We start from the raw sequence: 13579 nt of genomic DNA, 5'->3' as shown, positions 1-13579 counted from the left end.
GTAGACTGAGCTCGGCTTGTGCTTTCCTTAAAGATGGCTGAGAGCCTCACTTCTAAACACTCAAACACTGAAAAAAAAATTAATCTCAGTAATTCTATTTTGTTTTAGTTAGTTTTTCAGTGGACATTACAGTCTTACATGTTGCCTTCATGTTTCTGAAATGTGTCATTTGTATTCAAGTTAACAAGATCATTTTTCACCATTATTATTCATTTTAGTGCTAGTTTTACAACTAGCACAAACACACAAAGTAGAAATCTCTTTTACTTGTCTAATCAGGTTGATACTGAAATATATACAGATCTTCTAATCTTTTTCTGATATTTGTTCATTATCAGTTGTGTATTAATTGTAAATCTTGACTTGCAACTTGTAGTAACAGTTAGTCAATATAAATCACCATAACAAATATACTGTCAGCATCTGAACAAAACCTTGTATCCTCAAAATGGAATCTTCACAGGAGAAAGAAAAAATTTCCTCAACTTGTGACGTACGTTAATATAATTAATTTTATTGCAAGCAAATTTGGACTGTTTCTGTTGGCCTATTAATCATGAAGTTTTGAAAGAATGTGAAGGGAAATCAGTCAATTTAAAATAAATAAATAAAAATTCACAAATGAAGATAGGAGGATTTGTTCCAACAGCAATTGACAAACAAATGCAAAAATAAATTACCTTACACAATATAATTTAAATAAATGAAACATAATTCCAAGTGTCACATCTATAAAACAGACTGAAGAGAAACCAACAACCTGTACTCTGTGCAATCTTATGTAAGGCTGTATACAGGCTACAATTGGTTTCTTTGTCACACAGAATGAGTTCAAAACACTAACGATAGAGCAGATTTTCAACTTCAAGAAGGTGAGATGAGATTGGTGTTAGGGTGAAATGTTAATCTACTATGTCACTGAACAAAAATATTAGCTGCAAAAATGTCAAACTCAAGCTTATTTTATACCTAAAGCTAAATGGCAAGGCAGCAAAGTAGAACACAAAACTAGAATTGAAGCATGGAGTGTGATGACTTTCTGCTCTAAAACTCACTTACCTCAGCTGTACTCTCATGAAAAAAAAAAGCCCAGTTATGAGGAACTGCACCAGGTAATAAACGGAAATCCCAACTTAAATGTTTTTTTTTTGCATAGCACTATTCACATTTTTCTGATCTAAGAAATTTCTGATAATGTAGAATAATCTACAACAATATACCGGAAATAATCTGAAAAATACATTCATGTTCCTTCATAAATATGTACATGCATACATGTACCTCTTTAAGCTGCTCCTTGCGCTGTCTGTATTGCCTTTTCTGGGACTCCAGTAGGCTGGTGAGCTCCTTCTTCTGCTGGCCCAGGATGTGCTGCTGGAACTTCTTCTCCTCAGCCAGGGCTGCTTTAGTCTGCGGAGCAGTGCAATACTTAAAGATCTACACACACTCGGCAGTCACAAACTGCCTGCTTCAGCTCAGATCTTTTCCACTCCATATTTCATACTTGCAGTACACCTGAACTCTTATTTTAAAATTTTCTTACTTGCATTACTAGTTTGTTGTATTGCTGAGCTCTGTAAAATTCTTTACAGAGAAAATGCTTTTGCTCTCTCTATCTTCCCTGTCCAAAACATCTAGACTTGCGCCTTAGATCTCTGTACATCATGGACCCCCACCTCTTTCTCCAAGATTGCCTGATGTTTCTTGGACAGTTTGTCTGCCTCGCTGCTGAAGCTGTTCCTTTGGCTCTCCAGCTCTTTGTCCAGCCGCAGCTGGTGCTCATCCATCTCAGACTTTAACTTGTTCTCCAGTGCCAGCAGCTGTTTCTGGTGTTGCCGCCGCATGCGTTTGTAGCCAGTCATTTGTTCCCGAAGTGCTGAGCCCTGCTCATGTTCTTGTATCTGCCGTGTCACCTGGGAGACAGAACAGACATAGGGGCTTCCAAATCAGTCAACAGCACCAAAAAACAAACAAACAAAAGGTAGAAACAGTTCATGATTTGGTTATAGTGTAATTATTTAGTGAAGACAGTTACTGGTGGGTGCAATATTGTAAAGGTAAGCAGAACAAACTGGCATGGACAACATCTAATGACTATTAAACTAAAGAAAATACATTAGAGGAAATGTAGCACTTGATGTTAAACTGACATGTCTTGGAATATTAAGGACAAAGCTCTGAAATGAAAGAAGAGGTCTTGTACTGTTTTCTCACCAGTGAAGCTGTGCGAATGGTGGCGAAGTGATCACGGTTGCGGTAGTGTGCTCTTCTGCGCGCTCCTGAGGATGCCTGCTGTTGCTGCTGCTGCTGGGAATCCATTTCTGGTTGGTATGGGTCATCATATATATTATCAGGACCCTGAAAGACATTCACATCAAATAAAATCTAAAGTCAAATGAAGAACAAAGTACATGAAATGCATAATGTTTTTCTTTTTGACATGACTTTAAATAGGATATTATTTATTATAATATACCCACACGTGTAAAATATATATATATATATATATATATATATATATAAAAAAACTTAAAACACACACACACCCCAGCAGACCGACAGAAGTAATCCGATTTTGGCAATATTGCGCAGGTATTTCCTCAAATATTTTCAAATATTTCCTCAAGCAATCTCTGGTATGCATAAGAATTCATAGTCAGTTCTAAGACTGCAAGATGCCCAGGCCCTGAGGCAGCAAAGCACTTCCATGCCATAATATTTCCACCACCATGCTTTACAGTTGCTATGAGGCTCTTCTGATCAAACATTGCTTTTGGGTTTTCACCAAACATGGCTTCTGGTATTGTGGCCAAACAACTCTACCTCGATTTCATCCGTCCATTGCATTAGCAAACTTTAGTCTTGCCCTAATGTTCTTTTAGAAAGGATTTCACCTGGCACACCTTCCATGTAGGTCAAATTTGTGCAGTCTTTTCCCTATTGGTACATGCACTCACTTTTACATAAACAGTGGAACTACCTGCAGATCCTGTGATAAAATTCTGGAGTTCTTAGAACCTTCTTTTAGCAGCTTATGGTCTGCTCTTGGGTAAAATTCGCTGGGGTAGAACAGTCAGGACAATTTTGCAGTGGTTTTAAATCTTCTTCACTTGTAGATGATTTTCTGGACAGTGGAATGACTGATTTCAAATATTCTGGAGATCATCTTAAACCCCTTACCAGACACACAGGTATCCACAATTTTTTTTGAGGGCCTCAGAGACCTCTTTTGATCTAGGCATGATGATCCTACACAGTCCAAAGAGCAAACCAGACCAGATACTTGAGGTTTAAATAAGACAAGGTATTGATAAGATATTAGCTAACAGTGCAGCTGATTTTAATTAGACATGTCTGAAGTAGTGATATACATGAGTGTACATTAATTTACATTAGAGTTTATTTCAATTATATAAAGGATGAAAAAAATGTTATTTCTAAGTGTCACTTGTTAAATTACCTTTGTCAATTGAAATTGTTTAAATTAAGTCTTAATGTCAGTGTCATCGAAACATAGAAAAAGTCTTTTGCCCACATGACTGTAAAAACTTACTAAAATAAAACTGCTTGTGGCTATATATTCTTAAGCCCTATTCAAGCTTAGGCTTACTTGGGAGGTATGATGATTTATATAATAACCAACAAGATCCATTATTTTAAGCCAATATAATTCACAATTTGTGCAGTCGGACTGCAATAAATTAATCTTTAACGACCCAGTGTATTTTGCTGAACCTGGAGCACTGCTAACATCCATCCATCCATCCATCCATCCAATGACAAATTCTACTGGATGCATGCAACACTTACATGAACAATCAGAATATCATCAATTCAGACTGCCTGTTGTAATTTCAGGGAATTCAGAAACTTTATCCTGCACGAATCAGCCAGCCAAATCCTTACTTTATAGAACCCCCCATTAACACAAATCCAGTTCAAACAGGGCTACAGACAATCCTGCATTCACTAGGTCTCTCTTTCACCTCCACAACACTTAACTCCAAATACACAAAACACACACATTTACTTACACAGGGCCGGTGAATGATGGAGCTGTTTGATGTGACTGTGTGTTCTCCTTCCCCCATCATAGCCATCTCAGCACTGTCATCTGAGCCATCAGCTAGGCTGTTGACTGAGGAGCTCTGGGAGCTGGCACTGATGGACATGGAGGGCACTGATTGAGAGCTCTCCATGCTGTTTACCGTGCCTGTCCGCAACAGATACTGCTCCACGTCCTACACACACACACACACACACACACACACACACACACACACACACACACACACACACACACACACACACACACACAAAAATCAGAACAAAACAACAACAAAACACGGAAGAGGAACAAGGGTGTTGTGTGTTAGACAAAGGGAGAAAAAACACTGAAGAACATTTAAAAAATGAGTACTCATGTGACTAACTGTTCCCAGTATAGGAGTACTTGTAATTGCAAAAAAGCATAGTGCACACTGCCATTCCAAATCATTGTGCCTTAAAATGAGCGTGTTACCAAGAACATGTTAAGGACATAGTAGAGAGGACAGACTGCTTGTCTAGCTGATGTTGGCTAGGTTCAGAAACAGAAGGAATATATTTCTTTACTAAACTAACATGCTGGCACATCATCCACTGAGGAGAAAGGACCTTGTGTAAAAGGACAAGTCCTCATCAGCATGTAGCGTTGAATCGGTAAGCTGTCGTTTTAGCTTCACATCTGAAGAGGCTGCCTCAGATACTCATCCAACACGAAAACTAATAATTTCCCTGAGCATTTTTGAAAAGTAAAATGTTTTCAAATGTACTTCTCTCACAGCTGCACAGCTTCTCTCAATTGTTCGCACTACTGTTTTCTTAATTAATCAGGTTGCAGATCTCTAGTGTGAAAAGCGTGAAATTACATACTTCCTCCTCCTCGCCTCCATCTTGTGTGGGGCCGTTGTGTGTCTCCTGGAAAAGAATTTTCTTCATTTTCCTGTATTGCAGGTTGTCCAGCTCCCTCACTGCATCTTTAGTGCGTGCAATCAGATCCATCACCACAGACAGGGGGCGCTCTCGACACAGGAACCGATGCTGTAGGCAGATAGCAGGCCAAAAAGAGATCATACCACATTCCAGACTTGCTTATACAAGCATATGAGCAGGTTTCATCCAGATCAGCATGTAAGTGACCATGACATTTGAAGTCAACCAGAATGTGCATCAGTTAGCACAGTTACAACCAGCATTTTCCACACAGCTTAAGTAAAACAAAAGTGAAAGGTTGCTTTAATGCTGAGTGAGATATATATATATATATATATATATATATATATATATATATATATATATATATATATTTTTTACACATACACACACACACACCTCAAAAAAAAATAAAGGGAACACATCCTAGATCTGAATGAATGAAATATTCACATTGAATACTTTGTTCTGTACAAAGTTGAATGTGCTGACAACAAAATCACACAAAAACCATCAATGGAAATCAAATTTATTAAACAATGGAGACCTGGATTTAGAGTCACACACAAAATTAAAGTGGAAAAACACACTACAGGCTGATCCACCTTTGATGTAATGTCCTTAAAACAAGTCAAATGAGGCTCAGTATTGTGTGTGGCCTCCACGTGCCTGTATGACCTCCCTACAATGCCTAGGCATGCTCCTGATGAGCTGACAGATGGTCTCCTGAGGGAGCTCCTCCCAGACCTGGACTAAAGCATTCGCCAACTCCTGGACAGTCTGTGGTGCAACGTGGCGTTGGTGGATGGAGCGAGACATGATGTCCCAGATGTGCTCAATCGGATTCAGGTCTGGGGAACGGGCGGACCACTCCATAGCTTCAATGCCTTCATCTTGCAGGAACTGCTGACACACTCCAGCCACATGAGGTCTAGCATTGTCCTGCATTAGGAGGAACCCAGGGCCAACGGCACCAGCATATGCTCTCACAAGGGGTCTGAGGATCTCATCTTGGTACCTAATGGCAGTCAGGCTACCTCTAGCGAGCACATGGAGGGCTGTGCGGCCCTCCAAAGAAATTCCACCCCACACCATTACTGACCCACTGCCAAACCGGTCATGCTGAAGGATGTTGCAGGCAGCAGATCACTCTCCACGGCGTCTCCAGACTGTGACACGTCCGTCACATGTGCTCAGTGTGAACCTGCTTTCATCTGTGAAGATCACAGGGCGCCAGTGGCGAATTTGCCAATCCTGGTGTTCTCTGGCAAATGCCAAGCGTCCTGCACGGTGTTGGGCTGTGAGCACAATCCCCATCTGTGGATGTCGGGCCCTCATACCATCCTCATGGAGTCGGTTTCTAACCGTTTGTGCAGACACATGCACATTTGTGGCCTGCTGGAGGTCATTTTGCAGGGCTCCGGCAGTGCTCCTCCTGTTCCTCCTTGTACAAAGGCGGAGGTAGCGGTACTCCAGCCTCTGAACACTACGCTGACAGTCACAGCAAACCTTCTTGCCACAGCTTGCATTGATGTGCCATCCTGGATGAGCTGCACTACCTGAGCCACTTGTGTGGGTTGTAGAGTCCGTCTCATGCTACCACGAGTGTGAAAGCACCACCAACATTCAAAAGTGACCAAAACATCAGCCAGAAAGCATCGGTACTGAGAAGTGGTATGTGGTCCCCACCTGCAGAACCACTCCTTTATTGAGTGTGTCTTGCTAATCGCCAATGATTTCCACCTGTTGTCTATTCCATTTGGACAACAGCTGTGAAATTGATTGTCAATCAGTGCTGCTTCCTAAGTGGACAGTTTGATTTCACAGAAGTTTGATTTACTTGGAGTTATATTGTGTTGTTTAAGTGTTCCCTTTATTTTTTTGAGCAGAGTGTGTGTGTGTGTGTGTGTGTGTGTGTGTGTGTGTATGTGTGTATATATATATATATATATATATATATATATATATATATATATATATATATATATATATATATATATATATATATATATATATATCCATATCCTACACAGACATAGTACATTATTGATGTACTGTCATACTCCTTTTCAGTATTTCACAGATATACTCCCCTGATGTCAAGCAGTTTGTTTTTAGTTTCAGATTTTATTTAGTGCACTTTACTTCAGATATTCAGAAGAGTTAATTGTCATTTACTGGGTACTTCAGATTGTTCTGAAGGAGCATTTCACAATATATAAATATTAAAACATTCTGTGTAAGGTCCCTTCAGTGTAAGGTCCCCTTTTTAAAGAGAAGAACATGGAATAAAAGGGTGAAGAAAAACAAAAACAAAACAGGGTTATACTGTACTATTTTAGCACAATGTACATATATTAAGGGAGCTTGGGTTTTTTACCTTTATTAATGCTAACTTAAAGTACTGCCCAGCACTAATATGTATGGGTATGCACACACCCGAGACATCTGAAGCATAATGCTGTAGTTGAAAGAAAACCTTGCATCTCTAAATACAACCCCAATTCCAATGAAGTTGAGACGTTGTGTAAAACCTTTTCAACCTATATTCGAATACACTACAAAGACAGAAATATTTAATGTTCAAACAGATAAACTTCACTGTTTTTTGCAAATATTCACTCATTTTGAATTTGATGCCTGTAACACGTTCCAAAGAAGTTGGGACAGGGGCATGTTTACCACTGTGTTACATCACCTTTCCTTTTAACATCACTCAATAAGCATTTGGGAACTGAGGACTAATTGTTGAAGCTTTGTAGGTGGAATTCTTTCCCATTCTTGCTTGATGTACAACTTCAGTTGCTCAACAGTGCGGGGTCTCCGTTGTTGTTATATTACTACGAAGCCACGCTGTTGAAACATGTGCAGAATGTGGCTTGACATTGTCTTGCTGAAATAAGCAGAAAAATCCCTGAAAAAGACGTTGCTTGGATGGCAGCATATGTTGCTCCAAAACCTGTATGTTCATTTCAGCATTAATGGTGCCTTTACAGATGTGCAAGTTACCCATGCCATGGGCACTAACAAACCCCCACACTATCAGAGATGCTGGCTTTTGAACTTTGCACTGATAACAATCCGGACAGTCCTTTTCCATCTCAGATGAGCTCAGGCCCAGAGAAGCCGGCAGCGTTTCTGGGTGTTGTTGATATATGGCTTTCGCTTTGCATGGCAGAGGTTTAACTTGCACTTGTAGACGGAGTGATGAACTGTGTTCATTGACAATGGTTTTCTGAAGTGTTCCTGAGCCCATGTGGTAATATCCGTTACAGAATGATGTCGGTTTTTAATGCAGTGCCGCCTGAGGGATCGAAGGTCAGGGGCATTCAATGTTGGTTTTCTGCCTTGCCGCTTACTTGCAGAGATTTCTCCAGATTCTCTGAATCTTTTGATGATATTATGGACTGTAGATGATGAAAACCCTAAATTCCATTGCAACTGCACGTTGAGAAACTTTGTTCTTTAATTGTTGGACTTTTTGCTCACGCAGTTGTTCACAAAGTGGTGAACCTCACCCTATCCTTGCTTGTGAACAACTGAGCCTTTCAGGTGCTTTCTTTATAGCCAATCATGACACACACTTGTTTCCAATTAACCTGTTCACCTGTGGAATATTCCAAACAGGTATTTTTTGAGCATTCCTCAACTTTCGCAGTCTTTTGTTGCCCCTGTCCCAACTTCTATGGAATGTGTTGCAGGCATCAAATTCAAAATGAGTGAATATTTGCAAAAAACAATAAAGTTTATCCATTTGAACATTAAATATCTTGTCTTTGTAGTGTATTCAACTGAATGTAGGCTGAAAAGGATTTGCAAATCATCGTATTCTGTTTTTATTTATGTTTTACACAACGTCCCAACTTCATGGGAATTGGAGTCGTAATTCTACACCATTTGATTTGTTCCATTCATTAAGAAATGGACACACAATGTACAGGATAACCGGTATTATCAAATTGTCAAAAACTGAAAAACAAAAATGTAGATACACAGTTTTCTTCCAACAGCAGTGATATGCAAAAACCGTGCCCCTGCACTAGTTGAATGTTGAAGGTACAGGATATAAATGCCAACGTATTGCTTCTCTCTACGTGAAGGAAGAATACTGACTTAAAAAATATGAGAAAGAGTGTGTGTGTGTGTGTGTGTGCGCTTGTGTTCTCAGGGGTTCAGTCTTACATTGAGCAGCACGTCAGAGGTAGGCCTGTCCTGAGGAATCTTCTGTAGACAAGAGTCCACAAAGTTACGGAAATAATCTGACCTGAAAATATAAGGGGAATGTGTGAGCATTAAATGTGAAATATGACAAGTATTTATAAAGCATTAACAGGGTTTGGACAGACCAGCATGAGATGCAATGATAACAGATCCTAGATCAACACAAGTTTTTGGAATATTTGAAACCGGTTTTTTGGCTTGATCAACATGCATAGAGTAAGCACAGCAACTGTTGCACCCAAGTTTGATACAGCCTTTGTTCTACTTTTTCTGACACAGCTATATTCTGACCTAAATGATAGAGATTTTAAAAGCAGTACAACACGCATTTACTTGGAGGCTCAATTTTCATACTGTTAAAAGGTTAACCATTTTTAAATAAAGTTTTAATAGAGTTTTTAATAAATGTTGATCTTACAAAGTAGTTATGTAGAACAATTAATAACCACACCAGCACAAAAAAAAAAAAAAAAAAAAAAAAAAAAAAAAAATCATATTCAAGTCTCAGATTGATTTCTCTATGCTAGCTTTTACTGTATGTGCAAGCAGATTTAAGCATTAAGTCTATCTAAATCTAATGTTAAAACAAATGATCCCCAACTCATCCTACAACTCATACAATTTATAAGTAAGTGGAGATATATTTAACATACAAAAAAAAAAAAAAAAAAAAAAAAAAAAAAAAACCACAACATGTAGAGGTGCTTACCAGTGATTTGACGCCAGGATGGGGCTTTCGTTCTGAGCAATGTGATATAAGGCACTCATAGCATTCATATTAAACAAGGGCGGTTTCCGCTCCGCTAGAGAGAAACATGAGAAAGAGAGAATGAATAAATAACGGTTACAAAAGACTAGGTAGTGATAATGAATTTCAGAAGTGAAAGAAAGTGAAAAAAAGCAAGTGAACTGAACAAGAGGAAGGGAGAAAGACAGAGAGAAATAGAGGGAATGAGAGAGATGTCAGCTTGTAACCAAAGCAGCTTATAAACTAAACCTCAAATCCCTCTCCTAACAGGCCTCACAGACACAAAATCCCACACACAACCACACCGGCCTAAATGTCTACTGTGACCTACAATCACAGTGGGTGTAAGGTGCTGAATGTTAAAAGGTCAGCTGCTGGTCATCTGAGTAACACTCACCTAACTCTATGCAGGTGATTCCCAGAGACCAGACATCCACCTTCCCATCGTACTGACCCTCATCCATCGCCAAGATAACTTCCGGGGCCATCCTGCACACCAGAGGACAAAGAGCAAACATCAGGGGGGGGGACCCACATACACACACACACACCAAAGCTGGGGGACATGATTTCACTAGTCAAGTGAGCCTGGCTAGCCCTAGCGGCCAAATGGTACAAAAACCTGCCTTGTCCCAAAAAGTGTTTCATCATAGACTTTACTCAGAATTACCCAACTACTGACCAGTGCGCAGAAGATGGTGCCATTAAGAGGCGTGCCAGTATGAGACAAAGATATACTCAAAACTGAAAGTTTCAAACACATTCTAAGGCAGTCTAACTATGTCTCTTTATTTCTCTTTCTATTCTCTTGCAGATACCACACCAGCCTGTTACAGTGTGGGAGAGACAGCAGTAATTATCTGTGGGTGCTCCAGCCTTAGACAGGGTGTGGACAACAACTTGCCCATACTCATTCTAAACTTATTCACAGAGACTAAGACACATGAATAAAGCAAAAATTTCTCATTCTGAAAAGAAAAAAAATTGGTGCAGCTAAATAGACCACACTATATGCTTGGTTGGCATATTTTTAATCTGACATTATCAAATACATGTACACTATACTTGAGTGACATCCTATTATTAATCCATAAGGTTTAATGTGACGTCAGCCAAACCATTGCAGCTCTAAGAGCTTCAACTATTTTGGGAAGGCTTTCCACAAGGTTTAGGAGTTCATGGGAATTTTTGACCGTTCTTCCAGGAGCTCATTTGTGAGGTCAGAAACTGATTTTGGACGAAAAGGCCTGGCTCACAGTCTCCACTCTAAATCATCCCAAAAGTGTTCTGTCGGGTTGAGGTCAGGACTCTGTGCAGGCCAATCAAGTTCTTCCATAGCCAGCTCGCTCATCCATGTCTTTATGGGCCTTGCTTTGTGCACTGGTGCACAGTCATGTTGGAATAGGAAGGGGCCATCCCCAAACTGTTCCCACAAAGTTGACACATCTCTTGACCATAATCCCCCCCTCCACCAAACTATACACTTGGCACAATGCAGTCAGACAAATACTGTTCTCCTGGTAACCGCCAAACCCAGACTCGTCCATAGGACTGCCAGACGGTGAAGCCGATTCGTCACTCCAGAGAACCCGTCTCCACTGCTCTAGAGTGCCGTAGCGCTTTGCATTGCGCTTGGTGATAAGGCTTGGATGCAGCTGCTAAGTCATAGAAACCCATTCCATTAAGCTGTCTACACACTGTTCTTGAGCTAATCTGCAGGCCACGTGAAGTTTGGAGGTCTGTAGCGAGTGACTCTGCAGAAAGTTGGCGACCTCTGCGTACTATGCGCCTCAGCATCCAGTGACCCCGCTCTGTCATTTTACATGGCCTACCACTTCGTGGCGAGTTTCTGTCGTTCCCAATTGCTTCCACTTTGTTATAATACCACGGACAGATGACTGGAATATTTGGTAGCGAGGATTTTTCACTACTGGACTTGTTGCAGAAGTGACATTCTAGCATGGTACCATGGTGGAATTCACTGAGCTCCTGAGAGTGGCCCATTCTTTCAGAAATGCTTGTAGAAGCAGTCTGCAGGCCTAGGTGCTTGGTTTTATATACCTGTGGCCAATATAGTGATTGGAACACCTGAATTCAATTATTTGAATGGGTGAGTGACACACACTAAATTGCCAAAAGAATTCAGAGATTTCAGAGGTTAATTATTACTGTTCATCTGAGAGCAACACCTTCATTCTCCCCCCCAAAAAAATAAATAAATAAACCCACACACACAAACACCCACGAGTTTTACATAGGGTCTTTCTCTCACCAGTAGGGCGTGCCCACAAAAGAGTTGGCAGGGGCAACGATAGAGGCAGAGCCAAAATCTCCTAGTTTCACCTGGCCAGGCTCAGTCAGCAAAATATTACCTGCCTTCACATCCCTGATAGAGAGAAAGTGAGAAAGAAAAAGACAGAGAAAAAGAGAAAGAATGAGAGAGATGGACAGAGTGAGTGAGACTGGGGGTCCCTAACACAGACCCCGGTAACAATCTTTCTAATTTCTCTTTCTATCTAAATACTTGTAATTACTGCAGTTTGTTAAATACTGTCCAACATCAACCAAAGTTAGCAGCAGTCACAGAGGCATAGTACTGATTTGCTTAAAATCCATAAAAATTAGGAAACGCAGGAAGCATGAGTTCATTAGCTTTACTAATGTAAACTTTAGTATCACCTGATTGCATGATACTGATATAGGTTTGAAAATACCATGATACTGAATTTTATCACTAACTGCTCAGCACAAATTTAACATACAACAATTTAGATAGCTGTTATCAGAGGAAAAAAAACTAGATTATCTAAATATTAAATTAATATTCAAACATTATTAACTAGTATGTCAAAATGCAGTTTAAATACAACGACTATGAGTGATATTGAGTGAAATTTTGCTCCATTCGTTAATGTTTCACAACAATTTCAGACCCTATACATTTTGTTTTTATACCTCTTCCATCTTCCCATATTTTCATGTGCAAACATGTCCATCGGTTTCATTTGTAAAGAATGGTTTAGTGTCTTGTCATAACATACCATAGACACATTACCTAATTATGTGCATGCATGCATACACATTGCTCTCTATTTCATTATGTTCAACTCAAAATCAAATAAGTTAGCAATAACAAAGACTCATTTACTTGGCCAGCGAATTGTGTTATCTAACTGAAGTTCATTTTGGGAGGGATCAGTTTTACATTTCTTAGTTTCTTAGCGATCGTACTAACCCTACCTTTCGGTATAGTTTTCAAATGTTATTGGCTTCAAAAGTATTGGCTTTATTATTACTTTCCTTATGCAAAAAAAAAGTGCATAGAGCTCCTAGTTTTATTTGTGGTTTTCCATTCAAAATTTATGAAATGATTTCAGTTTGTGTATCAATATTTTTTAAACATTCTCAGCACAATTTAAAATACTGCAACAATAATGGTAACTGTGATAAATTTGTTCACTATAACCATGATATTGAATTTTCATACTGTTTCATCTCTAAACAATACTATAATGAAATCACTTAATTTATATGCATGCATGATAACATTCTGAACACAGTGTAAACTTTTAGAGATGCAGATATCACAAGCTTACATATTCCACTATAAAGACCTCTCTATTGCCTCCTGAAAGC

General features: G+C 39.5%; 1 protein-coding gene across 2 annotated transcripts in view; it reads right to left on the bottom strand.

Moving 5' to 3' along the window:
• taok2a (TAO kinase 2a) overlaps positions 1–13579 on the bottom strand; it is a 29006-nt gene that overhangs the window by 4091 nt on the left and 11336 nt on the right. For both annotated transcript variants that reach the window (XM_017681769.2, XM_017681770.2), the window contains exons 7-15: positions 12216–12329; positions 10341–10432; positions 9905–9998; positions 9157–9238; positions 4915–5082; positions 4035–4241; positions 2215–2358; positions 1677–1913; positions 1282–1410 (exon numbers count right to left, since the gene is read on the bottom strand). In XM_017681769.2, the coding sequence (XP_017537258.1) occupies positions 1282–1410; positions 1677–1913; positions 2215–2358; positions 4035–4241; positions 4915–5082; positions 9157–9238; positions 9905–9998; positions 10341–10432; positions 12216–12329 (1267 nt within the window). The remainder of the gene's footprint in view (positions 1–1281; positions 1411–1676; positions 1914–2214; positions 2359–4034; positions 4242–4914; positions 5083–9156; positions 9239–9904; positions 9999–10340; positions 10433–12215; positions 12330–13579) is intronic.

The sequence above is a fragment of the Pygocentrus nattereri genome, chromosome 14, assembly GCF_015220715.1.
Source record: "Pygocentrus nattereri isolate fPygNat1 chromosome 14, fPygNat1.pri, whole genome shotgun sequence".
Lineage (NCBI taxonomy): Eukaryota > Metazoa > Chordata > Actinopteri > Characiformes > Serrasalmidae > Pygocentrus > Pygocentrus nattereri.
Note: the sequence above shows the minus strand (reverse complement) of the source record. Positions and strands in the feature narration are given on the sequence as shown.